We start from the raw sequence: 26933 nt of genomic DNA, 5'->3' as shown, positions 1-26933 counted from the left end.
CGCAAAGTCGTTCAACTGAATACATATGCAATATTTTTTTGAATGATTACTATGCTTGATAATGTACAGTACCAATTCAATTCCATGTATTTCAAGTACACCATTTCAAATGCAAAATGTATTTTGGGGTGGGTATGAATACACGCGCTTCTTATTGCTTTAGTTTTAGTAATTTGACGGACATAAATTCGTGGAGTGGGTCTTGTGTTCTATCTAGGACCCCGATCAATATTGTGACCTCATGCCCCTATACGGCTATAATCAATACATATCCCTATAATGGCATAATCGATCAGAGCCATAATTCAGTAACTCGTCTCTGCAGCTCATGACAGTCCATGACACAGCAGAAGCCACTTCCTTAGATTCCTAGATAACACACTGAGTTCTTTTGACATCTGAAACCCCCCAGCAACCTGGGAAAGCCCCGCTTGCTTTGTTTTGATTAATAATAGAACTCCTGCGAGCACTGTAAGAACGACCAGTTCTTAGGGACATCTTTATTGACGTCTTATGTCCAAAAACGTACGTCAAACTCGGCACCTTTAAGGTATAAATATACCAACGTTGCCTTAAGCAAGCACACGGTGGTGGTGAATACTGGAGCAGAACAGCTGTCCCCTTGCAGAGCCCAGCAGATGCGAGAAGCCTACGGACGCTGCCCCTCCTCATCCTTGACGCGCTGAGAAAGACTCTGTCTTTTCTCCTGCCGAGAAAATCCAGCTCCGGCGTTTCCAGCCTACCCTTGCGGGTAACTGGGATATCGGGTCCTGAGAGGAGATACCAGACCTCCTGCATTTTATTCCAGAGGTACGGTGCGGACTAAACCCTTAGAGAGAATTCTTGAAACAAACTCTTGGCAAAACCAACTTAACTTAAACTGCTACTTACTTACTCCCTCACATGTATTAGGCTTAGGTCAGGTACACTGGGGTAGGCATAGTTAGAAGCACCAGTTGAGGTCGTTAGCCAATGTATATATGAATGTATATATTTTATTCATTTTAACTATCTTATGGCTAAGAAACCATATCAATGCTTTTACAGTATTATTTCGTAATACTCCTTTTACTGTACGCACTTTTCATAATAACAAGTCTTGCAATTGTGGCAATTCATTTCTCTTGCATGAGAAGGAAGACTGCTCAATAAATAACATCTTTTATTGAAAACGCCTGTCTCTCTATTCTCTGCATCCTGGTGAAAGTAAAATCTGCACAACTGACTGAGTGAAATAGCGGTCTATTGTTTCACACGACTCTAGAGATTGACTCTTATTCTGAGTAGCAAAGTTGTCATGTTAATGCGGTTGTCGGAAGCTGAATCCCTTCTTGTCTGAGCCAGGGAAGCTGATCACTTCCTATTCAGTCAAGAAAGTTTCCAGTGACCTCTGAGCTAACTGGCGCAAACCTAAATTAAGTCTAACATAGTCAGTAGAGACCTAGAAGACCGCAGTCCTACGTCTACACTGCTGTTTATGTTATTCCAATGCGCAGGGCCTATAGGGAAAAAGGGAACTACACTACAGGTCCACGAATGGGAAGCTTCAAAGGTTTTCCGCCTTTGTAAGCAGACACTGCCTTTTGCTGTCCCTTGCAACCTGGTCCCACTGGTTCTGCCCCCCATTTTAGGTGGGAGATTCAGCGGGAAAACTAAGCTAAGAAGAGCAGTGTGCCCACCTTTGCCAACCCCAACCCTCAGGTGGGGGAGGCGAGGTGAAGCACACATCTGAGTCCCCTCCAGCTTGAAGATGAGAGGAATTAGGCAATTAGGGAGAGGCTCATGTCCCTTCTTCTATAATAGGGGGTGTAACGACCCCTAAGGAAACCATTAGTTCCGACCTGTACTCCACTTTAAACGCCCCTAAATCTAGTATATTGTGGCAATCCTGAACCTTGCCTCCTCAGACTCAAGGAAAAAAGAATAAGGACCGAAGGGGCGTGCTGACCCAGGAAGAAGTGGACACTTACTGCTTTAGTACATGCACTACCGGCCTATCCCGACTCAGATCTGCCTACAACGAAGAAAAGGGCGTGTTCAGCAGCCAGCAGCCCCTCAGAGCCCGGAGGACCTGCCCTGCACCCACTGTACAGACACTGTGACATGAGCACCGGTTTTGCTCAACGAAGACTACAAGCCCAGAATCCAGATTCAGGTGACTATGTGATTCTGCACTACTCTGCAATTGACGCCCACAGACCTTAGCCGAAGGCCCTCCTGGCTAACGTTGGGCTCCTGCATTCTGCACCCTGCCGCCCCAGTGCCGCTGGTGGTGCAACTTGAGCACCCACCTAAGCTTTGGGGTACCATGGTCCTACTCCCCAAAACTCCCACTCGTAAGTTGTGTACTTACCTGAGAAACTGCTAACGCTTTTTCTCCCATAGGAACCCAGTTATGAGATTATGGGCCTATAATGTTTTAAATGTTGAACTAATGTTTGTATGGAGAAAAGAGAACTAAACTGCAAAGTATAAAAAGTATTACCTTGTATTGTGACATCATAAGGTGTGGTATCTAGGCATAGCACCCAGAGTACTCAAAGTAATCCAAAAGTAACTACAAGTATTCTGAAAGTAATTACTGTGTAATTCAAACGGTATTTTAAAGAGATACAAACTTGTAACCACTGCAAATCCACCCTCCATTGCATTTATGTGGAAAGGTTTTCAATTGAAAGTATATTTTACCTACCTGTGCACAGTCCTGTTAGGTTCTATAAATAATGGCATACGTGATAAGTGTTCAGCGAATAGGTCTCTCAAAAGGTCAGCCACATAACTTTCCATCTTAGTGATCGCTGTTGTATCCAGGACGCCCGTGATGCGTATGTTATTGCGGCGTGATCTGGCCTCCATATCCTCGTTCTTTGCACAAATCACACCCAAGAGTCTATCCGTCTGTGACAGTTGGTCTTTGGTCTCGACATGTAAATCATGGAGGCCAGACTGCTTATTTTCGAGAACGTCCAATCTGTGATCGTGTACCCCAACCTGGGTCTTCAGGGATTCCATCTGCGTTGTCAGCATGTCTAGTTTTGCGTCAATAGTGCGCAAGCTAGAGCACATTTCTAGCATAAGGGTGTGCATATCTTCGCCGTGATCTTCTTGCTGCCCCTCCATTGCCCCGCCATATGCAGACTCTGCGTCTGGCTCCATTTGCCTAGTCGACCGTCGCTGCTCAAAGCTAATCTTGGGCTGTTTGGCATCCAGTTTCCCATGATGGTACACCTGCACAGGCGTGCCCAGTTCACAGCGTATGCTTGGACCACTGCTTCGCAAACGGAGCGGCCCGAGTTTCCCCAGCAAGGGATCCCCTCTGCGCCTGCGTGGATTAGCTCACCCAACTCCCCAGGGTGTGAGTGAGACACTTTTTACTATCTCTACCACCCGTTCTCAAGAGGAAGCAAACAGATAGCTGGTGTTCAAGGTGGTGACCTTCCCACTACCGCAGGTTCAGACAGGCATCCACCAATCCCCCAGCTATTGCATTGATATCTCATTGGAAAGTGCCCCTCAGCTGTGCATCCCGAACCGCGATCACCCATAAGTACAGTGTAGAGGAAGAGCCATCACAGGTGGCCCCAGGGCCTCTTACTTCCACCCTTCAGTAAAATGGTGGCCGATCAGCATCCAATGGCCAAGTCAGCCTGCACGTCTCCTCCAAGCACCTAACAGTTAACTGTTCTGAAGTAACCAAAGCTGAAGCAGCAAATGTGCATTTACAGAATACAATGTCCTTTAAGCAAAAACCCTGTTAATGATTTGCTGTGCTATTGCAATGTATTCGCTGCAGACGAATTAGGCCAAGCTGGTGCTTCTACATTAATGCCAGTTGCAGTAAGTGTTGCTGGTACTGGTCAATTGAAAATGGTAAACGGGCACTGCTACGTCCTGTAGAGGTGCTGATTGAGTGGTTTCCAGTATGTGTTGCACCAGTTCAGTGTATTTGTATACAGGTAAATCCAGTAATATTACTAGCCTGTACAGACGGTATCAGGGGTCTAAAATGTCGCCATCTAGAGGTATTGGCAAGTTAACTAGAGCCACATGCAGTCAATATTCCGCCGCGGGGGCTCCCCGCATGAGCAGCATCTTCGTTCCGCAGGCTGCCCCTCTCAGCCCGACCTCACTCTTCCGCGGCCAGCCGCCACGAGACTCCTGTCAGCCCGTCTTCCCTTGCGGTCAAAATGGCGGCCGCCACCACAAGATTCACCTTTAGGCTCATCCTCCGTGATACAGGGGCACCTCCTCACCCAGCAAAGGGTGCAGCAGCTTTCCTCAGCCGCGACCCTCCTCCGGGCCGATTTTGCTGCCGCTCCGCCGGATCAAGTCGCAGGTCTCCATAGGCCCTAAATGGAGCCACGTCCTCAGGCGACTTGAGCAGCAGTGCACCGGGTCCACAGCCAATCCTCCAGTGTCTCGCTCGCAGCATCTCGGGTACCGGGGATGGTTGTAGCAGTGTCAGATGTGCCACAAATCAGCAATGCCTGTCCCCACGGTTGTCCTAATGTTCAGAGGGCATCAGCCATCGAAATTCCCTTCTATTATATGTGCGGATTTAGTCTCGGCCGGCGGAGCACACTCAGGGAGCAGCCATTCCGCTGCCTGGCAAGCCACACCCCTCCCCAAGGCCTCATAAAACTTCATAAGTTGGGCAGGAGACGATCTGGCTCCCGAAAAGTGTGGGAGGCGTGGAGTCGTCTCTGAAACAGGCCCCTGGGATGGAGCCTTCGAGTGACGATGCTTCGAGTCCTGCATCGCGTCAGGCGACCGACGGGGAGAAGGTTAAGAGTGCCTGTGCTCTTCGCCTTCTTCTTGTGTTTCGACTTACCCAGAGACCTTGACGACTTGGAGTGCGACGAGGAGTGGGGACTCCGCGAACGGTCTTGTGGCTTTCCCCTCGAGTTAGACTGAGAGTGACACGGAGCCGACCGCCAGGCCTCCAATAACTGTGGGGACCGCTCCCGCAAAGTTTTCATATGCATGGCCCGGCAGTCGGAGCACGACTTTAGGTCGTGGTCACGCTCCTGACACCACATGCACACGAGGTGCAGATCAGTCACAGACATCTTGTGACAGAACCATAAGACTTGAAGTCGGTCCAACGTTGGGACATCCCTGGCACACCAGGAGTCCAAGACTCAAAAAAGACACTGACAAAAGTCACAAAAAGCTAGCCAAAAAGCGACTAAGGGTTATCTCTTCTCAGGATCTGCGCTAGGCTGGCAACGAAAAAGAAATAACTGACGTCAGCGCGCAGGAGCGGCATCTAAGTAGGCACCACAACGCCATCCCGGCGACCACGACTTCCATGACAGACGCAGATTCAACCGATGCCACCTTCCGACAAGCAGGGGTATTGCTGAAGAAAAAATCTCCTGATAAAGACTGACGCCTGGGGGAAATTCTAAGGTAAGGAATCTACAACAGTCTCTTTCTGATCAGTGAAATCAGTGCTTTGCTAGATGTTTCGTCTATGACAAATATAAAAGGTAGAAAATCAAAAGATAAACCAGGAAGATGAGAAAAAGCAATTAAGACAGTGACAGAGAAACTCTGACCTCTACATCCATCCTGACAAAAGACTGAAATTATTGCAAGCATTTCTCCCAACACCTTTTGTGTTTTTGATATAACTCCTTAAGTCTGCATGGGTATGACAGAACAGCTCTAAAGGAGACCGGAGAAATCTCATAACATTTCTTATCCGTAATTCAATCCTGAATGTTCCAGCTTTTTGAACTGAAGCACTTTGCAGAAGTGTTTCTTCCAGAAACAGCAGAACTTTAGAGGATTCCCTTTCGGTTAGAGACACATGGGAGAGTAGAGCACAACTCCTTTCCACTTCATTTTCTCAATCCATACAATCATGTGACTAGAGTGCACATAGTACAATCTTAAACTGTATTTTAAACATGCCGTCTCAACATTTTCTATTGAGAAACTCCATCCTAATATTCTTTTCAAACTTTCATTTCAGGCCATTAACTGTTGACACCTCTAAATGCTCTAACTGAATCTTGACAAAATGTAATGCACTTCTTTCCAGGCCTCATCATTTCAGTCACTCTTTTATTGATTCATTGTGTTTCCAGCTCTTATTACTCCACTTCAGCCTCATCTTGTGAACAGGGTATCATTCGCAGTCTTTTTACATGTCTGGTTACAATCAAACAAGAAACATGACTTCAATATATATTCTAGTTTAGAAGTGTCTACTAAAGTTCTCATGAATGCAGTTTAACTTTAAAATAAGACAAAGGGAATTGCATGACATTACAAAGAGAGCACACTCATTGCGAAAAACATGATAAAAAAATATACGTCTAAATGAAGCCTTGTTGAAAGGACATCCCCTCAAAATTGTGAAGTATGAAATAGAAAAAACAAAAAAGCTATATACCTGCAGTAAAAAACAAAATTCTAGTGGATACATTATGCTCCTGCAGATTCCTCTAAATAATTCTCACACAGGCCTTTTCTTCTCCAGAACTTTTACCCAGCATGGTCTTATCAGGTGACACCAAGCAGCCTCGGTCACTACTCTGCCTCTGGACATGAAGATACTAGAGTACATTAGGTACCAACTGGTGCGCTGAGGAAAATTTTATTTACGTTCAGCAATGCCTTATCTGGTAGAGACTTTGTATAGCTGCAGATTCCTTGCCTTAGAACATTCCCCAGGTGTCAGCCTGAATCCAGAAAATGTTCAGCTTTACCTCTGCACGCGGGTAGGTGGCACCAGTCAGGTCTGCGTCGTAGGTACTAGATGTGGTGTGAGCTGTGCCTATATAGGAAGCACACCAGCAGACTGGCATTTGTTTCTTTAGGTGACTATTTCCGTACCAGAAGGAGTGAACCACATTAGAAAGCTGTGAGACAAGTGTGCAGATTTCAAGGACCTACAAGGACACTTCTGGGTGAAAAGTCCAGTTCGCTGAACGGGGAGGATCACTTAGGAATCTACAGCTGGGTGGAGTGTCTACGAGATAAGACATTACCGAAGGTACTTAACTTGTTCATCAGATAAAGACTTCTAGCCGCAGATTGCTTGCCTTAGAATAGATAACAAAGCAATACCTACCTTGTGGTGGGTCTGCAAACTGGCTCAGACCAAAAAGCACTTAAGGACTGAACAGGCAAAGTGCCTGTCACAATTAAAGTGGCTGTCAAGGCAGCAGTGTTTGTTTTGACCTAAACAGAGGGTTGCAGATATTCACGCCACCGACCTTCATAGCGTCTATCTCCCCTCCCACTGTTTTAACCAAGGGAGTCAGCCACATCAATAAAAATCCTTGTGGACTAGCTTACCTTTTTTAAATCACCACCACTTAATCACGACTACACTACTTTTCTGCCCTCTCACACGCATGCACCATATGGCTGGAACAGAAGATCTCCGCTAAAGAGCCCCTTTGCGGGTGCCCGTCAGACATTGCAGCGCCAGTCTGACGAGGAGCATGACCCATATGATGAAGCATGACACCTAGCTTGCTGGGTGTGTGAGGGTTCTAGTTCCCAAGAGGGAATTTTCCCTCTTTTTCTTTTCTCCTTACTTTTCTTTCCCTATACTCTTACTCGCCTCCATTCTAGTCCTACTGGGGAACTTTGTGCTACTATTTGTTACAGCAGTGTTTGGTAAACATGTGCATTATTGACCATGAAGCAGCCTGACCGATGTCCAGGAGAGGAATGTACAGGTGTCATGAAAATCGATATGTAACCCCTCTCAATCAGTGGTGCAAAATCCCATCTAAAAGAAGGAGCGAAGAATCATCTCATCTCTGTCGTGGAGGTGGGCTGCTGCAATTAGCCACAATTATTTGATGGGGAAAAATATGCTAGTCTCTAGAGGACCGCCGAAGTCGTCCTCCTTCAGTCCAATTACTTAATCCATTGTACTGTGTTTAACACCACAGATTGACGGGTGTTATATAACAATTCGCCTGAGATAAGGACGTGTGTGTTGAATAGGCGCCTTTAGAACGGTCAGTCTCCTTTCACCGGGTGCCTGCTGGGCCCCATGTGAGTACCCCTTCCGTTTTTTCACAGTCACCTCCAATATCGTTGTGCACCTCCACACACTGAGGCTATTGTTACTCCTCAGGTGTCCCTATTTGCTAGGTTGTGATGAGACCCCCTTACTGACTGTGGGGTCAAAACGCTGTTGACACGAACTTAAAAACAAATCATCCTCTAGCCCTACTAATGTGGTAGTAGGCTACAAAAAACCTTTGAATGCTCATGCTATGGTCGTTTTTTGTATAACTTGAAACCTAATTTATGTCACAAATTGTCACTCTTGTAAAAAGTAGGGTCACACTTCACCTGGGATTCCTAGAACTTCTCCTGATGAACTTCATTGCATTAATATAAACAGCAATTGTTTTCAACTTTCTTGTGTGTAGTTCTGATTCTCCCTATGACAGACTTTGACCAAGGAATATTGCCTTTGAGCTTAATTATCGTATACATACACATTGGCCGCAGGAACCATTGTTCCTTGTTATAAAATATTGATTTCCCCAGCCTCAAAACTACTAGGGCAATCGCAGCAGTGGCTAGGTTCGGAAGGACCGACTCTGAATATATGGTAGCCCCTGGAGTAGCATCGAAATTTCGTAAACCGGCGAGGAAACTATTTTGCAGGTTTTAAAAGACCAAGGGAAGGTGCCATGACCCTAATATCTTTGAAACGTTCCAAGCAAGAATATCCTTTCTTGAACAGGCTAGAGCAACTAAAAGCATAACCTAGAATAGAGACATGTATTTCTCCAGAAAGTCCTGTGAAGCACATTCACGCATATAGGCTGAGCACCACACTGGCATAAACTGACCTTCTCAGGCTATCAATAGTAACAAGGTCAACACAAATAACATTAATTATTTCAGTCAGTGAGACTCCAAGATCTTCCCCAACTGCCTGCTAGATTTTGTAGGCCATGTCCCAAAGGGCATGAGTAGATCAGCTCATTAAATAGACTTTGTTGACCAATCTCATTGCCAGGCTGCCTCAATCCCTTTAAGACTCCCAGAGGGGTCATGGGGAATTAATTGGTGTTGACCTTGCTGGTTGAGGCCAGCTCAACCAGATCTTTGACAGTAGGATGTTTAGTGAGAAAAATCATGATCAACAGGTGCTGATCTACGATATCTGGCCAACTGCCAATTCAAATGTGGACAAGGCTTTCTGTTGACTATCGTTGACAGTCGAGGCTGTCCAGGAAGTAATATTTCATGAACGTGTAGGGTAATTCCCACGTAGCGGCCTGGCAGATGTCCAGGACAGGCACTCTGTATGCTAACGCAGTAGAAGTGGCCTAAGCTCCTTGTGGACAACGCCCGAAAGCTTTCAGGGGCTGTTTCTTAGCCAGTGTGCAGCAAATTTTTATCCAGAGTACAATTCATGCGTTGGTCCGTTTATGCGCCGCCTTGCCTTTTTTTGCCCCAGCTCACTTAATGAAGAGCTTCTCGTCTACCCATTATTCTTTGGTGTGATCAATATAAAAAGACATGGCTCTTTTTTGATCCAGACTATGGAGTCTCTCCTCCTCTTTGGAGGGATGAGGTGGGGCGAAAAATTTTGGGGATGTGATGTTTTGGCTGACATGGAAAGGATTCACCACCTTCGGTGGAAAAGTGTCACAAATCCAAAAACACTGTTTGTCTGGGTAAAAGCTAGTGTGGAGGGCTAGCCGAAAGCTTAAAGCTAGCTAACCTGCCTGGCCGACGTAATGGCCACATGGAAGACTGTCTTAAAAGTCAGAAGCTTTAGAGGACAGCTGTTTAGTGGTTCACACAGAGAACACCTAAGAAACATCAAAAGTAAATTAAGATCCCATTGAGGCATACCGAAAGGGTAGGAGGGAACACATGTTGTAAGCCCTTGAGGAAACTGGTCACAAATGGTGACTTGAACAGGAAGGGCTGATATACCAAATTAAAAAAAGCTGAAATGCCAAAAGGGTAGCTTTCAACCATGGCCAGGGCAAGGCTTTGCTGGGTTAACGACACCACCTTCAACACAGAGGCAGAAGTGAGTCAACTTGTCCTGTGGAGCAACAAGCCACAAACAACCCAGCGGCAGACATATACTGTTTTTCTTGAGGGACACCTGGCTGCCAGAAAGACACTGAGATCTCAGAAGAAAGTTCAAAGACACTTTCTGTCACTATTCAATATCCAATCATTAAGGTGATGAGTGTGCAAATTTGTGTGTAAGACCCTGCCCTGTTGTTGCTACAAGAGATCCTTCTGAAGGGGCAGCCTGATCGAGGCACAAACTCAGGAGTTTTGGATACTATAATCTCCTTCCCTATCTGGAGCCACAAGGATGATATGGGCTCGTCCGTTTGGATCTCCTTGAGAACAGGAAAGGTATTGGTGGTAGGTGTACAGGAGCCAGAGTTTCATTCTAAATGGAACGTGTCTTTGAGCGAGAGCTGCATTGGAAACTCTAATGTGCAGAAATGATGACATTGTGCTTTCTTGGTGGTGGTGAACAGATCAAGCCAAGGTTATCCCCATTCTTGGATGAAACCTTGTACCACCTCCAGGTGCAGACACCATTTGCAGTCCGCAAGGTATCAATGGCTGAGTTTGTCTGCCGTGGTGTTCAGAGATCAGGCTAGGTAGTGTATGACCAGGAAGATGTCTGGACGTTCCAGCCATGTCCAAGGGAGCATGGCCTCCTGAAAGAGGGGCCATAACCCAAACCATCCTCCACTACCCCCCCCCCCCCCCACCCCCAGTTTGTTGCAATACCGCATGGCGGCGATGTTGTCCGTGATAGATGGAAGGATGGCTTACAACACCAAGCGGATGGCCCTCCAGAACAAGGTCAATGTGGAGTTGTGTTTCTGACAGAGACCAGACTCCTCTGATCTCTACCACCACAGGAAGATCTACACAACCCAGAAGTGATGTATCGGTCACCATCATTAGCCCTGGGTGAAGTAGGGAGAGCAGTCTCCCGCTGAACCAATCACAGTTCAGGAATCACCACTGCAAATAATTTGCAATCCCCTCCGAAATATGGACCAGATCAGAGAGATCCCCAGGTGATATGCCCACTGGGACCGTCAATATCACGGCATTTGCCACCAAGCATGTTGTACCAGCAGGATGCTGAAGGCCATCAAACCTAGCAGCCCCAGAGCCAACATCCAGAAGTGAGGTCACTGAGCGACGCTTAACTTTTGACATGGCAGCATGTATGCTGCATTGGTTCCCTCATACTTCCAAGACAAAGGTGACAAGTAAATTTGTGGATATGGGGTTACTGCTAGCAAAAAGGGAAATAACCAGGCACTGGAAGTCAAAAGAGGGCCCCAACAGCAAGAGATGGAAGGCTGAGCTGCAAAAATGGGCTAGTAGCGAGAGTGTTCTTAGATTTCTGTAGGCACGACCTCTGAACAATGAGAAGGCACTATATTCTGCAAACGCATGGGAGACGCTGGTACAATCTTTGTCTGATCACCAATCAGATGAGGAGTAGGGGAGGGATATTATGCACGAGGAAGACCCCTATATGCACATTGTGGGAAACCTTGGATTGCAGTTGAATCACGAAATCCGATTTGAATTTGGTGCTTAATGTAATACACACCGGTGGGGAGAGGGATTGGCCTGAATTGGGACTAGGGGTAGTATTAGTAAGATGATTGAGATTCGCGGCACTGAGAAGTATCGTATGGCTATATATGGACGGCCTGGTCATTACTGTATTAAACCCGGATGTATTATTTGATGGTTTGTGTATGTTGGGCTGGGGAGGGACTACTACCTGGCTTGGTGTGCGAAGATTGTGGATAGTACACTATTTTGTACTTTGTTGATATGAAAGTAATAAAATATGTTTAAAAGAAAACCATCCAGGAGTGAGGCTGAAACATTAGGATCATTGGCTAAATGTTGTCGCCTCTCTGCTCTAGAAAGTAAGAAAAGAACTGTACTGTGTCCAGGATGGCTCCAATGGAGGGGAGCACCTGGGAAGGAGTCAGGTGTAAATTTGGCATGTTGATAGTGAACCAAGGTGAATGCTGGAGGTTCGCCATAGTATGGACGTGGGTGACAACTGTGTGGCAAGCAGCTAGACGTCGGGGCTAGGGGGAAGACTGGAACCCTTGCCCTACGAAGATGGGCTACAACCACAGCCATCACCTTTGTGAACAACCAAGGGGCACTGGTGACACCAAGAGGGAGCACGGTGAACTAAAAGACCTACTGGCCTACAGTAAACTGCAGGTAATGCCTGTTGGCCTGCAGGATGGGAATGTGTAAATATGCATCCTGGAGGTGCAAAGCTACCATCCAGTCTCTGGGATCAAAGGCAGACAGGACCAGGGCCAAGGTGAGCCTCTTTTCGTAGGAAGACATTGAGAGGGCGAAGGTCTAAAATAGGGCAGAGGCTGCCATAATTTTTCTGCACAAGAAAGTAGCAGGAAAAGCAACACCACCCTATTTCTGATGCTGGCACCCTCTAATAGCTCCTTTGGCCAAAGAAGCCTGCACTTCCTGACATTGCACGGAACGCTCATTGCAAGGGCAGCAGGGTTTTCAGGAATGGGGGGGCATAACCTTGTAGGATGATTTGGAGCACCCACTTGTCTAAGGTTATTGCTTGCCATTCGGGCAGGTGATGCTTGATTCTGCAGCCAAATAGGGTAACTGTGGTATGTTGAGGGCACACCAAAGGGGATTTGAGAGGCTGCGGCTGCCAGGTGCGCAGAGGAGTAGACTATTCTCTGGCATTAGGTCCAACGGTCTCTGTGGAAGCTTTATCCACAACAATGATCAGGAGGAATATTGATGGCCCTGGTGTAAGTGTGGTATTGCAGGTGCAGCTGCGTGCCCATAATGATGTCACAGAAGGGGCGAAAGGATAAGTGCGGTTGGCGTGGAGCCAAGGAAAGGCCCAACAACCTGACGGATCTAGTCGGGTGCCTAGGGAGCATTGTATGGTAAAGATTTTAAGTTTAGAAGTATCCATAAGGAAATGTATTTATTGTCACTTCATTTGAGCAACCTAAAATGTATTTATTGTCACTTCATTTGAGCACCCTAAAAAGAAGGTCCTTATATACATCTTTGTATAAATAAAATTAAACATGCAGATTCTAATCTCTATTATTGTTTCTCCTCCCTCTTACTTCTCTGGATCACAAACCTTTCTTTTCATTGTCTTTCCTCCTAGGCATGGATTTTCTGTTGTATTTTGTGCCCTTCAATCCTCACATTGCCTCTCAGCCCATTTCCATCTCTCAACATTTCTGTGCTCAGCAGGAACCCAGTTACCCCATCAGTCAGTGTACACAATAAAGTAGTGGCACTTTCTGAATGCTATCAATCAGTCATGTTATCTACCACTTTTTTCCTGTCTCTCACAATCCTGAATGGAGGAATATGAGAGAGGGATTTTCCAATGTTTCATTGTCCATGGGAGAATGGAGATGCTGTTTTTGGCATGGTGCTACTGTGCATTCAAGGTCACATTCTTAAAATGACATGACCACTTGTGAGAGTCAATAATTCAGAGCTGTCTGAAGCTCTAATGACATTCATAGAATTAAGGAGCAAGCTTGGAAGAACTGACTCAAATATTTCAAATCAACAACTATATACAACTACATACTTAATACTTTGCAGTGCTACAACATTAATGGAACGGAGAAGCAATACTTTTTAATTCATGTTTAAAAGCCCTTCAGTTATCTTACTGAAATATTAATTTTGGTTGGCAAGCTTACCTGGTGGCACAAAGAAATGGTCACCCGTTTTTAGCTGATACTGTGAATTGTGCACTGTAGCTATTATTTCACCATTAATAATGTAGAAAACCTAATAGAGAGAAAATATAAAATTTTCCACAAAACCACAAACTACTTTTGAATAGAAAGCATGACCAAGCACAGACACATCAGCCATTGTACATTAAATAGTAAGGAACATTTTCTAACCTGTAACTCCAGTTCTCTCGTAGGGGTATTTCCATGAGAAGTCATGAGCACTTGAATAATCCTGCCCACGTACGGGGTCCCAGGAGCACATCTTTAGATATATCTTCTTAAGTGGATATTTTTCGCCTTTCTTCTGGAAGGCCTACAAAGATACTTAAGAGAGAGACAGAGACAATAATGCAGCCTAAAAACATAAGCTACCATGGCCGTATCTTCATCTTGAAGGGAAAATAGCGCACCAGTATACTATATATTGTGCAATTTTGTAGTGTTTAACACACAGAAGAATCCCCTTCACAAAACTCCTTCTTCATGATAGTGATGAAAGGTAGAGGACATAGGCTGCCATTATATGTCTTAAAAACAGAAGCTGTGCCTTTAAGAATCCAGAGACCACCAGTATCCTATCATGCACAGCTAGTGGCAATTACTTCAGTTCATTTTTCTGGCTCCTACTAGGAGCACCCTGTAGCATTGAGCTTGACACATTTTGGAAAGTGTCCAGACTGGGATAGAAAGAAGGACAAGACTGATCCTCACAGAGTGTTTATACTATGCTAGCCTGCAAGCCATGACTCTTGTCTCATCTGTAAAACTTTCTCAAAGCTCACACTGCCTGACAGAGAAGATTCGACTACAAAGAGCAGAGGAGCAGCGAAAAACGCAGACCCAGTTTTCAGGTGTGACTTCAGATCGAGGAGAGAGTCAGTACTCTGTCAGGGCTCTGTCTTCAGCCTCTGCGGGGCTCTCCAGCAGAAGAAGGGCTGAGAAACGGTGCGGGCCTGGTTGAGGACGCAGAGAGGAGGTACAGCGCCGACCTGTTCACTCAGCGTCAAAAAGATATCGACACTCTGAGTTGAGAGGAAGAATTAGGACGTCTATTACAAAACTGATGACGGGGATACCCAGGTCGGTGTCAAGAAGCCTACTGCAGAGGGCGACACCTCACAGGTCGCGGTCTTAATCAGTTTCCACGCATCTCCAGCGAGCAACGTCAACACACTGTCACAGTCGTTTGACATAAGACACCACCATCGATCGCTGATGCATTCATACCACTGGTCGACGCCAAGGCATAGTCGGCGATTGCAGTTGAGACACCATTGTTTGACGTCGAGAACCGCCTTCGAGGTGACGTCACCATCAATAAGTAGATCAACGTCGAGGCTATTCTATCCTCTACCTTTCATATCTATCATAAAAAAAGGAGTTTTGTGAAGGGTTGTTGTGGGTTAAACACTACAAATTTTACCAATTTATAGTGCCCTTTTTTCATTTCACGATGAAGATGCGGCCAGTTTAGCCTATGTATTTAGACTGCAGTATTGTCTTTCTCTTTCTTAAGTGTCTTTGCGGGCCTTGCTGAAGAAAGGTGAGAAATATCCACTTAAGAAGATATATCTAAAGAAGTGCTCCGTGGTCCCTGCACGTGGGCGGGACTATTCAAGTGTTTATGACTATACATGGAAATCCCATACAAGAGAATGTATAAGACCAGTCACTGATTTGAATTTCCTCTAAACCAGTCAACATTTTTAACATTAACACTGTTACATAACAGCTTTGTTTTGTGCTAAGGGCAGTGTTGGTTGTTGCAATTTGTATTTTGTTGTTGTTTTAAAACATGTTATTGAGCAAAGAAGTATCTCAGTTACATTTAAAATCCTGGTCACACTGTGGCCCATTTAGGACAGCCTACTTATAGCACTCCTTAACTGGTACATCATTCTAAAAAAAACTATAGTCACCATCTGTTGCCATGTCAGAACACAGTTTCTCTCTTCTCAAGGACGTTCAAGATTTTACCATATTTTGCCTGGGATTGCCATTGTTAAGACGTCTTCAACACATTTTCATAATGTAAAAGCATGTGGTAAAACAGCTGTAAAAGTTTGCAAATGGTTGCATTTAGGACACTGCAAAGGCACAGTGATTTTTCTCAAATTGTGTCAGGGTCCTGGCCACTCTGAGTCACTCTCAAAATCTTGATTTAATGACTGAGATGACAGCAGGAGATTGTCTCCAGGTTCTGATATTTTACAGTCCTACTTGCATATCTTTAAAAATTTTAAAAAAAACTTGACCTGTTCCCTGTCAAGCATCTATCTTCTCACTGCATACTTTACCTACCCCATTCTTCGAAGGTTGTTACATCAACAAGACTGAATAAATGGTTTATACAGAGATTTCAACCATTGTAGCTTAGGTAAGAAAGAGCCCACCCCCCATCCATGGTGGGCCAGTGATTGTTTTATAAATACTCAATATTGTTCTGTGGATGTTTCTATCTAGCTTGTCAATATTTGCAGTTGTGTCACTGGATCGTATCATCCGAAGTCTGGAAATGCCATTTCGTATAATTTCTGGGAACCATAAAGACTCCCTTCAGGTTACAATTGGTTTCTTCTGCACCCATATACAATTGAGCATTTGTTGCTGTAGTCCTTGTTTCAGGAACTCCACAGTGAGCATGTGCGAGGTATAGCAACTCTGGAAGGATCACTGTTTCAATCATGGATTTTGTGCTGCACCATGAGACAAAGAGCCCGATTTAAATCATGGCAAACAGTGAAGGATACTCCGTCTGCTGAAATATAAATCCCATTATATCCTATAAGATTTATATTTCGGTGGATGGGCTATCCATAATTGTGTTGGAGTAACCCGTCTACCAAGATCTAAATCTGGACAAAGTGTTCTCCTCTACCAACTCAGCTCCACAGTCATTTCCCTAAATAGTTTGGAGGGTCATTGAGGAGAAGGGGTACTTTTGCTTTGCTCTAGTTAGGTTTTAAATCTGTTTTATCACACACCAGTATAGATTGCATTGCACATCTTCAAAATTAGAAGAAATTCTGTTTGCATCAGCACAGACGTGACCTATTTTCAATGTCCGCAAGGAAAAACAATACCCCCCCCCCCCCACCAACATCCCTCCCTTCCTCTCCAGTACCAATAACTCAATGTCTCGAGCTCTGCGTGTGGGCCAGTCATTGGGTGTCATCTTCTTTCTCGTCCGGAGATGAGTCTGTAAGTCCTAATAATCGTAAGTAGCGGGGACATGTCAGCTCTTGAAATTCTTGGGAAAGCAGTGCCAGGAAGTGGTGCCAAGTGGTAATAAATGTGTCCTTCCGGCCGGAGAGCATAAGGGTGAGTCTTTCCAACCCCACAGACAATGTAACCAACCTAGGTGTGTCGGTGTGGTGTCCGATACCCAGAGAAAGAGGATGATCTGGTGGGCAGTGCATAGCGCAATTCTTATTTGACGTCCTCTTTGGTATTCGGGAAGGGCCAGTATTGTGTACGACGGGAACCTAGGAAGCTGTATCGAAAGGTGTGTGTCTATGTCATTTAGGACTGGGTCCCACAACTTAGTTATTTTGAGACACTCCCAGAGGATATGAGCGTGCCCTTCTTCCCGCAATGACGCCAACATTTGTCACTACGAGCCAGGTTTCCCCAGTAGAGCCGTACTGGGGTTAGGTACCAGTATGAGATGATTTTCACTGCTGTCTCAGTACCTGCTGTATTGTAGGTAGTGTGTTGTGCTCTGTGGGATATGACTTTCCACAACTCCAGAGAAAGCTGGCGCCCCAGTTCTGCTTCTCAGCGGCGTTCGGTTGAGCTTATGTCTTTACTCTGTGTAAGTCGCAAAAGAACATACAACTCTGAGAGGAGGAGCCATCTCTTGTAGGGAGTCAAAGCACGCTCTACTCCGTGACTCATTGATGGGTGCATTAGCCACTGCCTAATGCACAAGTTACTACTTTTTTAACAATATATCTGTAAGAGACATTAGTTAGTGTTAGATTCCTTACCTTAGAATATCCCCAGGCGTCAGACTGGATCCGGAAATTTTTGCGTAGCAATACCCCTGCGCGTCAGTAGGCGTCGTCTGCGGCTCAGCGTCCGTCGTCGGCGTCGTTAGCGCCGGAATGATGTCGTCGGAGTACTTAGACTCCGCCAATGCGCGCTGACGTCAGTTCTGATACACAGCTTTTCCGCGCCAGATACGCAGAGCCATGATAGAACCAACACTGGTGCCATGAAACGAGGGCCCTGAAAGGAGATGACCTTAACCCTAGATATCGGTTCGTAGAACGGGGAGGATGGGTGGGTCAGTAAGGAATCTATCACTAACTAATGTCTCTTACAGATATATCGTTACACAAGTAGTAACTTGTGCATCTGATAGAGACACGTTAGTGATAGATTCCTTACCTTAGAATAGATACACCAGCAATACCAACCCCGGTGGTGGGTAAGCGAACCAATAATCACACCAGAAAGTCCTGGAGGACGGAACGGCCAAAGAAGCCATCCCTCCGGACTTGACTGTCCAGGCAGTAGTGTCTTGCGAACGTGTGCAGCGAGGCCCACGTAGCTGCCTGGCAAATGTCCTGTAAGGGTACTCCTCGGCCCAAGGCAGTTGTTGTTGCAGTGGCTCGAGTGGAATGAGCCCGCAATCCAGCAGGGGGCTCCTTTTTGGCCATGGAGTAACATGCCTGAATACACAAGATGATCCACCGCAAAATGGTCCTCTTGTGTACCGCCTTTCCCTTCTTCGCGCCCACGTAACCAACAAAGAGTTGGTCATCCACTCGGAACTGGCGTGTGCGATCTAGGTAATAAGAGCGCACGTTTTGGGTCCAGACGGTGGAGCCTCTCTTCCTCTTTCGAGGGATGCGGAGGCGGTAAGAAGGTGGGCAAGGTAATGGACTGCCAGATGTGGAAGGCCGTGACAACCTTGGGCAGAAAGGAAGGTCTGGTCCGCAACACAACCTTGTCCGGATGAACAGAGAGGAAAGGTGGAGTAGAAGAAAGAGCCTGGAGCTCACTCACTCTCCTGGCAGAGGTGATGGCAACCAGGAAGGCAGTCTTCAGGGTAAGAAGACGGAGAGGACAGTTATGGAGTGGCTCAAAGGGAGCACACATTAGATTCAAGTCCCACTGGGGCATCACAAAGGGAACAAGAGGGAACATGTGTGTGATGCCCTTCAGAAATCTATTTACAATGGGGGACTTGAATAAGGAAGGCTGATCAGGTAGCCTTAAGAAGGCGGAAAGAGCAGAAAGGTACCCCTTAAGAGTGCGCAGAGCAGAGCCCTGCTGGGCAAGGGAAAGAAGGAAGAGTAGAACTTCAGAAAGGGGTGCAGAGAGTGGGTTCACAGCCTTTGCTGTGCACCATACCACAAATCTGTTCCACCTGCAGGCGTATACCGACTTTGTGGAGGGACGCCTGGCTGCCAGAATGATATCACAGACTTCGGGAGGCAAGTCAAATGGCCTCAACTTCCACCTCTCAATCTCCAAGCTTGTAGGTGGAGACTGGACAGATTCGGGTGCAGGAACATCCCCTGCTGCTGCGACAGAAGGTCCTCCCGAAGATGCAGACGAATCGGGGGATCGACTGACATGCTGAGTAGCTCGGGATACCAGTATCTTTGTGCCCAGTCCGGAGCCACAAGGATAACGTGGGCACGGTCGCGCCTGATCTTCTTCAGCACACTGGGCAGAAGTGGTATAGGCGGAAAGGCGTACAATAGACCGCAACTCCACTCGCGATGAAAAGCGTCTCCAAGCGAGTGCCGCCTTGGAAATTCCAACGCGCAGAACTGATGACATTGCGTGTTCTCTTCTGTGGCGAATAGATCTAACCAAGGCTCTCCCCATTGCTGAAAGAGGCCTTGCGCCACGTCTGTGTTCAGACGCCATTCGTGATCCATCATGCACCAGCGGCTGAATTCATCCACCCTGGCATTCAGAGAGCCTGCCAGGTGTTGAACTACCAGGGTCACGCCCCGATGTTCCAGCCACTGCCAGAGGCGCAGACCCTCCTGGCATAGGGTCCTCGACCCCACCCCGCCTTGTTTGTTGCAGTACCAAATGGTGGTGGTGTTGTCCATGAACACCTGCACTACACTCCCCCGGACAGAGGGGAGGAATGCCTTCAGTGCTAGACGAATTGCCCGCAGCTCCAAAAGGTTGATATGGAGCCGGGACTCCGCCGGAGACCAGAGGCCTCTGATCTCCGCCTCTCCTATGTGGTCTCCCCAGCCCTGGAGGGACGCGTCCGTCACAACCACGTGCTCCGGGTGGGGTAGGGAGAGGGATCTGCCACTGACCCAATCGCGGTCCGTGAGCCACCACTGCAGTTGTCTCGCAGTGCCCTCCGAGATCAAGACATGATCGGACAGGTTGCCCTGATGCTGGGCCCACTGAAACTGCAGGTTCCACTGCAGAGCCTGCATCCGCCACCGGGCGTGATGCACCAGAAGGATGCAGGAGGCCATCAGCCCCAGAAGCCGCAGCGTCAACCTGACCGAGACTCGGGATAAAGGCTGAAAGATGGGAATCAGAGCCTGTATATCCCGAACCCGCTGTTCGGGAGGGTAAACCCGAAACTGAGCCGAGTCGAGAACCGCTCTGATGAAGAGGAGCTTCTGAGAGGGACACAGGTGAGACTTCGGCACATTGATGGAGAACCCCAGCAAATGCAGGAGGTCGGCCGTAGTCTGGAGGTGGCTGACGACTGTCTGGGGCAAGCCCGCCTTCAACAACCAGTCGTTGAGGTAGGGGAAGACTGACACCCCTAACCTGCGCAGATGAGCTGCGACCACCGCCATCACCTTCGTGAACACCCGTGGGGCGCTGGTAAGGCCGAAGGGGAGCACGGTAAACTGAAAGTGCTCTTGGCCTACCGTGAACCGCAGGTAACGCCTGTGGGCCGGTAGGACGGGGATGTGGAAATAAGCGTCCTGCAAGTCCAACGCTACCATCCAGTCTCCTGGGTCCAGGGCAGCTAGGACATGAGCCAAAGTCAGCATCTTGAACTTCTCCTTCCGGAGGAAGCCGTTGACGTTCGCTGGTCCAAGATAGGGCGTAGGCCCCCTTTGCCCTTCTTGGGTACCAGAAAGTAGTGGGAGTAACATCCGCACCCTACTTCTGGCCCAGGAACCCGCTCGATGGCCCCCTTGGCCAAGAGGGCCGTGACTTCCTCTTGCAGAAGTTGCAAGTGACCACCCGACACGCGGTTGCATTGTGGTGGCATGGATGGAGGGGTCGCCTCGAAGGGGAGGGAGTAGCCCCTTCGGACGATCTGCAGCACCCACCTGTCCGACGTGATAGTGCACCAGTGGGAGTGGTGATGTCGAACCCTGCCTCCCACAGGCGTCACATGGGCCTGAAAACTCTGACTAGGAAGGTTTTGAGGCGGGTGCTGTGGAGGGAGGTGTGGACTGGCCTCGCCATTGTCCCCGACCGCCGCCACAGCGGTTTCCACGGCCGCCACTGCCCTGATGAACATTCTGAGGCGCGTGGCTGGCAGCACGTGTGGGGGCGCCCCTTCCGTGGCCACGAAAGGAGCGAAAGGCACCCGATTGCTGGCGTGGGGCCGAGAGGCCCAAGGACTTGGCCGTAGCCCTTGAGTCCTTAAAACGTTCCAGCGCATGGTCTGCCTTGTCGCCGAAGAGGCGACAGCCATCGAACGGCATGTCCAGAAGTGTGGCCTGGACATCAGCCGAGAAGTTGGCGGACCTCAACCAGGCGTTGGGTCGAACCACCACCGTCGTTGCCATTGCCCTGCCCAGTGAGTCAGTGGTATCCAGCCCACACCGGATGGAATATTGCGCTGCATCCCGGCCCTCCGCAAGGGTTTGGGGGAGTTTAGCCCGGACCACCTCCGAACATTGCGGCAGCACGTCCACAACCGCGTCCCAGAGAGTGTGGGTGTAGCGGCCCAAGAAACAGGCGGTATTGACAGACCGCAGCCCTAAGCTTAGGGATGAGAACACCTTCTTCCCGAACTGTTCATATCTCTTGGATTCCCAGTCAGGCGGGGCTGACAGGAACGCAGTCTGGGAATTGGAGGCCTGGATGACCAGGCTCTCGGGGTGGGATGGGTGGACAAAAAACAAGGGTTGCCCGGGCGGTAGCGTCTGGCCACGTTCCTATCCACAGGCGGACCTGTGGCGGGCTTGGACCAAGTGCCCACAACAACGTCACACAAGTCCTCATTGAACGGCAGCAGAGGCTCGCTGGAGCTTGACTGCGGTTTGAGGACCTCAGTGAGGAGGTTAGTCCTCACGGCCGCGACGGGGAGCTCAAGGTTTAAGGCCTTGGCCGCCCTCGTCAACCCTACACTATTCCTAACTGTTCCTTTTAGTTTTCTTTTTCCTGTTGTGTTATGTTCTCCTTGTCTATGCGCCAGGACGCTCCTTGGCTGGAGTAGCTGTGCGCACAATAAAAAACTTTAACATAACATAACATAACTATATGTAGACCCCTCCTCCGAAGCCACGGTCGGAGGAGAGACAAATCCAGTGTCTGGCGAAGTGTCAATACCACTGGCCTACCCAAGCTCATATGTCCAGTCCTGTTGAGACTGGCACTCCAGTGCCAGAGGGTCCTCAGACCCCTCCCAATCTTCCTCGTCACCCGTTTCCTGTAAAACAGGGTTAGGAGACAGGGTCTCCTCATGGAAATAAAAATCTCCAAAGGCCGTTGGAAGCGGCGCCCAGCAGCGCCGTTCCGGCGCCAGAGTCGGACCGTAGGGAACATTGGGGACGGCGTCCACAGTGAGCGCCGGGGGCGACACCCATGGGACCAGCGCCGGTGAGGTCGACCGGCGACGACCCGGATCCGGAAGCGGATCCAGTGAGGTCCTGCGGCGCCGGGACCGAAGCACCCGGCGGCGTCGGGGCCGAAGCACCCGACCCGCTAGGGCCTCCAGTTGGGCCCAGAGGCACCACGGAACCCGACTGAGGAGGAAGGGACCTCATGGCCATGATGTACCCCTCGATCTCCTCCGGCGTCGCGCCGTGCCCAGGGACCCGAAGGTGTGGGGCAGGTGGCGACGCTTGCGACTCCCGCGGAGCGGCGTGGGCGGTGTCGCCCGAGCCCCCGGCTGCATCGTACGTCCGTCGGGGTGGGCCGGAGGAACGATGACATCTCTCCGACCTCTCATGCCTCTTACCTGAGGACTTGGAGCCTGACGACCGGTGTCCACTCCCGGAGCTGCGATGCATCAAAAGAATTCCCCACGAAGGGGAGGAGCATCGGATTAGCCTGTATGCAAATGATATAATGGTCGGGTTCAAACCCTGCTCGAAGTGCGACCGACTGATGTCGGTGACGGACCCCCATCGCCGGTGCCTGAAGTGCTTAGGCCTCGGTCACGACGACCGCCGGGCCCTGACGTCAAAGGCTAGGCGGGAGCGGTCCCGCAAGCGGCTCGAGCTCCAGCAGTCGGCCCGCGCCGCTCCAGGTCCCAGTCCCGGTCCCACGGGAGGTCGAGGGGGCGGAGTCATCGCAGCTCCGGGAGTGGACACCGGTCGTCGGGATCCAAGTCCTCAGGTAAGAGGCATGAGAGGTCGGAGAGACGTCATCGTTCCACCGACCCACCCCGACGCTCGCACGATGCGGCCGGGGGCTCGGGCGGCATGGCACAAACCCAGCCTGATCCAGGCCCATCAGACCCTGCATAAAGGGATTCAGATGGGCAGCCAGGATTCCTGTATAACAAGTTACTTACCTTCAGTAACAATAGATCTATAAGATACATAGGTTAGTTATAGATTCCTTACCTTAGAATTACCCCCCAGCGTTAGACTGGATCCGGAAAGTTTTTCATCAACAGTACCCCTGCACGTTGGAAGTTGGCAACGGTCGACTCCGCTTTTGTTGTCTGCGTCGTGATCGCAGGGATGATGTTGCAGTAGCTACATAGATGCTGCCCGTGCGTCCTGATGTCAGTTTTGTACACTACTTTCCACACCAGAAGCGCACAGCCATGCAAGACACTGACAACTGGTGCACAAAACTAGGGCCCTGAAAGGAAGTCCTTAACCCTAGAAGTCAGTTCTTAGAACAGGGAGGATGGGTGGGGCGGTAAGGAATCTTTAACTAACCTATGTTTCTTACAGATATATTGTTACCGAAGGTAAGCAGCTGGTTCATCTGAAAGAAACAGTTAGTTATAGATTCCTTACCTTAGAATAGATACCACAAAAATACCAACCCCGGAGGTGGGTCTGCGAACCAAGTTTACATCAGAAAGTCCTGGAGAACAGAATGGCCAAAGAAGTCGTCTCTCCGGACTTGACTGTCCAGGCAGCAGTATTTGGTGAACGTGTACAGCGATGCCCACGTAGCTGCCTGACAGATGTCATTTAGGGGGACTCCTCGCCCCAAAGCAGTAGTAGCTGCTGCCGCCCTAGTGGATTGGGCGCGTAGCCCCACTGGAGGCTCCTTCTTTGCCAAAATATAGCAGGCTTTGATGCACAGAACAACCCACCTGGAGATGGTCCATTTGTGCACTGCCCGATCTTTTTTAGCACCCACATAACCAACAAAGAGCTGTTCGTCCACCCGGAATTGTTTGGTGCGATCAAAGTAGAAGGAAAGCTCAGGTTTTAGATCCAGACGGTGAAGCCTCTCTTCCTCTTTCAAAGGATGCAGAGGTGGAAAGAAGGTGGGCTAAGTGATGGTTTGGCCAAAGTGGAAAGAAGTAATTACCTTGGGAAGAAAGGAAGGTCTAGTTCTAAGGACGACCTTGTCCAGATGGACAGCCAGAAAGGGAGGTTTGGAAGAAAGAGCTTGTAGCTCACTTACCCTGCGTGCAGAGGTGATGTCCACCAGAAAGGCAGTTTTCAGAGAGAGAAGTCTGAGAGGACAGTTATGTAGCAGCTCAAAGGGAGCGCACATAAGATAGGTAAGAACCAAGTTCAAGTCCCACTGAGGCATTATGAAGGGAACAGGAGGAAAAAGATGAGTAATGCCCTTAAGGAATCTATTTACAACAGGGGACTTGAAAAGAGAAAACTGATCAGGAAGCCTAAGGAAGGCTGAAATGGCCGAGAGTTAGCCCGTAAGAGTGCCCACAGCAGAGCCCTGCTGGGCCAAAGAAAGGAGGAACAAGAGAACCTCAGAAAGAGGGGGGGAAAGGGAATCCACAGCCTTTGTTGTGCACCATGCCACAAATGTGTTCCTTCTGCAGGCATATACCGTCTTAGTGGAGGGATGCCTGGCTGCCAAGATAACATCGCAGACTTCGGGAGGCAGGTCAAATGACGTCAACTGCTGCTGTTCAATCTCCACGCAAGGAAGTGGAGGCTGGACAGCTTCAGGTGGTGGACCGTCCCCTGATGCTGAAACAGAAGATCCTCTCAAAGAGACAGTCTGATCTATGGATCGATGGCCATGTGCAACAGCTCGGGATACCATACTCTTCGTGCCCATTCCGGAGCCATAAGAAGGACTTGGGTCCGGTAGCACTTGGGGCAGAAGTGGTATAGGTGGAAAGGCATATAGAAGACAGCACCCCAATCGCGATGGCAAGCGTCGCCAAGCGAGTGCCGCTTTGGAAATTTCAACGCGCAGAATTAATGACATTGCGCGTTCTCTTCGGTGGCGAACAGATCTAACCAAGGCTAACCCCACTGTTGAAAGAGACCTTGCGCCACCTCTGAGTGAAGATGCCATTTGTTATCCATCATGCACCTGCGGCTGAGTTTGTCAACCCTGGCGTTCAGCGAACCTGCCAGGTGTTGAACCACCAGGGATATGCCTTGATGTTCCAGCCATGTCAAGAGACGGAGAGCCTCTTGACATAGGGTTCATGACCCCACCCCGCCCTGTTTGTCGAGGAACCACATGGCGGTGGTGTTGTCCGTGAACACCTGCACTACTCTTCCATGGACTGAGGGAAGACATGCTTTGAGTGCAAGACGAATCGCCCGAAGTTCCGGAAGGTTAATATGGAGAGCAGACTCCGCCGGAGACCACAAGCCTCTGATCTCTGCCTCCCACATGTGGACACCTCATCCCAGAAGTGACGCATCGGTCACCACTGTGAACTCTGGTTGAGAAAGGGAGAGGGATCTGCCATCGATCCAATCCTGTTTTTATGAGCCACCGCTGCAGTTGGCGTACAGTGCCCTTCGAGATCTGGACTCAATCGGACAGGTTCCCCTGATGGTGTGCTCACTGGAATTTCAGGTCCCACTGCAGAGCCCGCATATGCCATCTGGCATGATCCACCACCAGGATACATGAGGCCATCAGGCCCAGTAGCCAAATGGTCATCCTGACCGAAACCCGGGATAGAGGCTGAAAGATCGGAATCATAGCCCAAATATCCTAGACTCGCTGTTCGGGAGGATAGACCCGAAACTGCGTCATGTCCAGAACCGCTCAGATGAAACGGAGCTTCTGAGAGGGAGACAGATGTGGCTTCTGTACGTTGATGGAGAACCCCAGCGAATACAGGATGTTGGCCGTAGTTTGGAGATGGGAGACGACTGCCTAGGGCGAGCCCGCCTTCAACAACCAGTCATCGAGATAGGATACGACTGGAAACCCTGATCTGCGCAGATGAGCTGCGACCACTGCCATCACTTTTGTGAACACCCGAGGGGCGCTAGTAAGGCCAAAGGGGAGCACAGTAAACTGAAAGTTCTTGAGGCCTACAGTGAACCGCAGGTATTGCTGGTGGGCCGGCAGGATGGGGATGTGAAAATAAGCGTCCTGCAAGTCCAAAGCTACCATCCAGTCTCCAAGGTCCCAGACATTCGATGGTCATGAGGTGGCATGGGGGTGGGGAGGTGGGGGGGTTGGGGGGGGGGCGGAGACTCAAACCCACCTGTCCAACTTGATGGTACGCCAGTGGGGGAGATGATGGCGAATCCTGCCACCCACTGGCGTGTGATGGACCTAAAAGTTCAGACTAGGAGGGTTTGGAGGCAGCTGCAGAGGGGGCTGTGGTGTACTGGCCTACCCCCTAATAACCCCCAGAACCACGGAGATGGTTCCCACATCACCAGCTGCCTCTGGCCCTGGAAGGAACGTGGTGGTGCACCCCTTCGTAGCCACAACAGGGGCGAAAAGCAGACAGTGCAGGGCGTGTGGTGGGGAGGCCCAAGGACTTGGCCGTAGCCTGAGATTCCTTGAAGCGCTCTGTTCACTGTCTGCTTTGTC

At 49.0% G+C, this 26933-nt stretch overlaps 1 protein-coding gene across 2 annotated transcripts in view; it reads right to left on the bottom strand.

The window, feature by feature from the left end:
* Positions 1-26933, bottom strand: part of CENPC (centromere protein C) — a 1111772-nt gene that overhangs the window by 40383 nt on the left and 1044456 nt on the right. For both annotated transcript variants that reach the window (XM_086961919.1, XM_086961921.1), the window contains one exon: positions 13749-13839. In XM_086961919.1, coding sequence (XP_086818045.1) covers positions 13749-13839 — 91 coding nt within the window. The remainder of the gene's footprint in view (positions 1-13748; positions 13840-26933) is intronic.

The sequence above is a fragment of the Lissotriton vulgaris genome, chromosome 3_1 (assembly GCF_964263255.1).
Source record: "Lissotriton vulgaris chromosome 3_1, aLisVul1.2, whole genome shotgun sequence".
Classification (NCBI taxonomy): domain Eukaryota; kingdom Metazoa; phylum Chordata; class Amphibia; order Caudata; family Salamandridae; genus Lissotriton; species Lissotriton vulgaris.
This window is presented reverse-complemented; position numbering and strand designations above follow the sequence as displayed.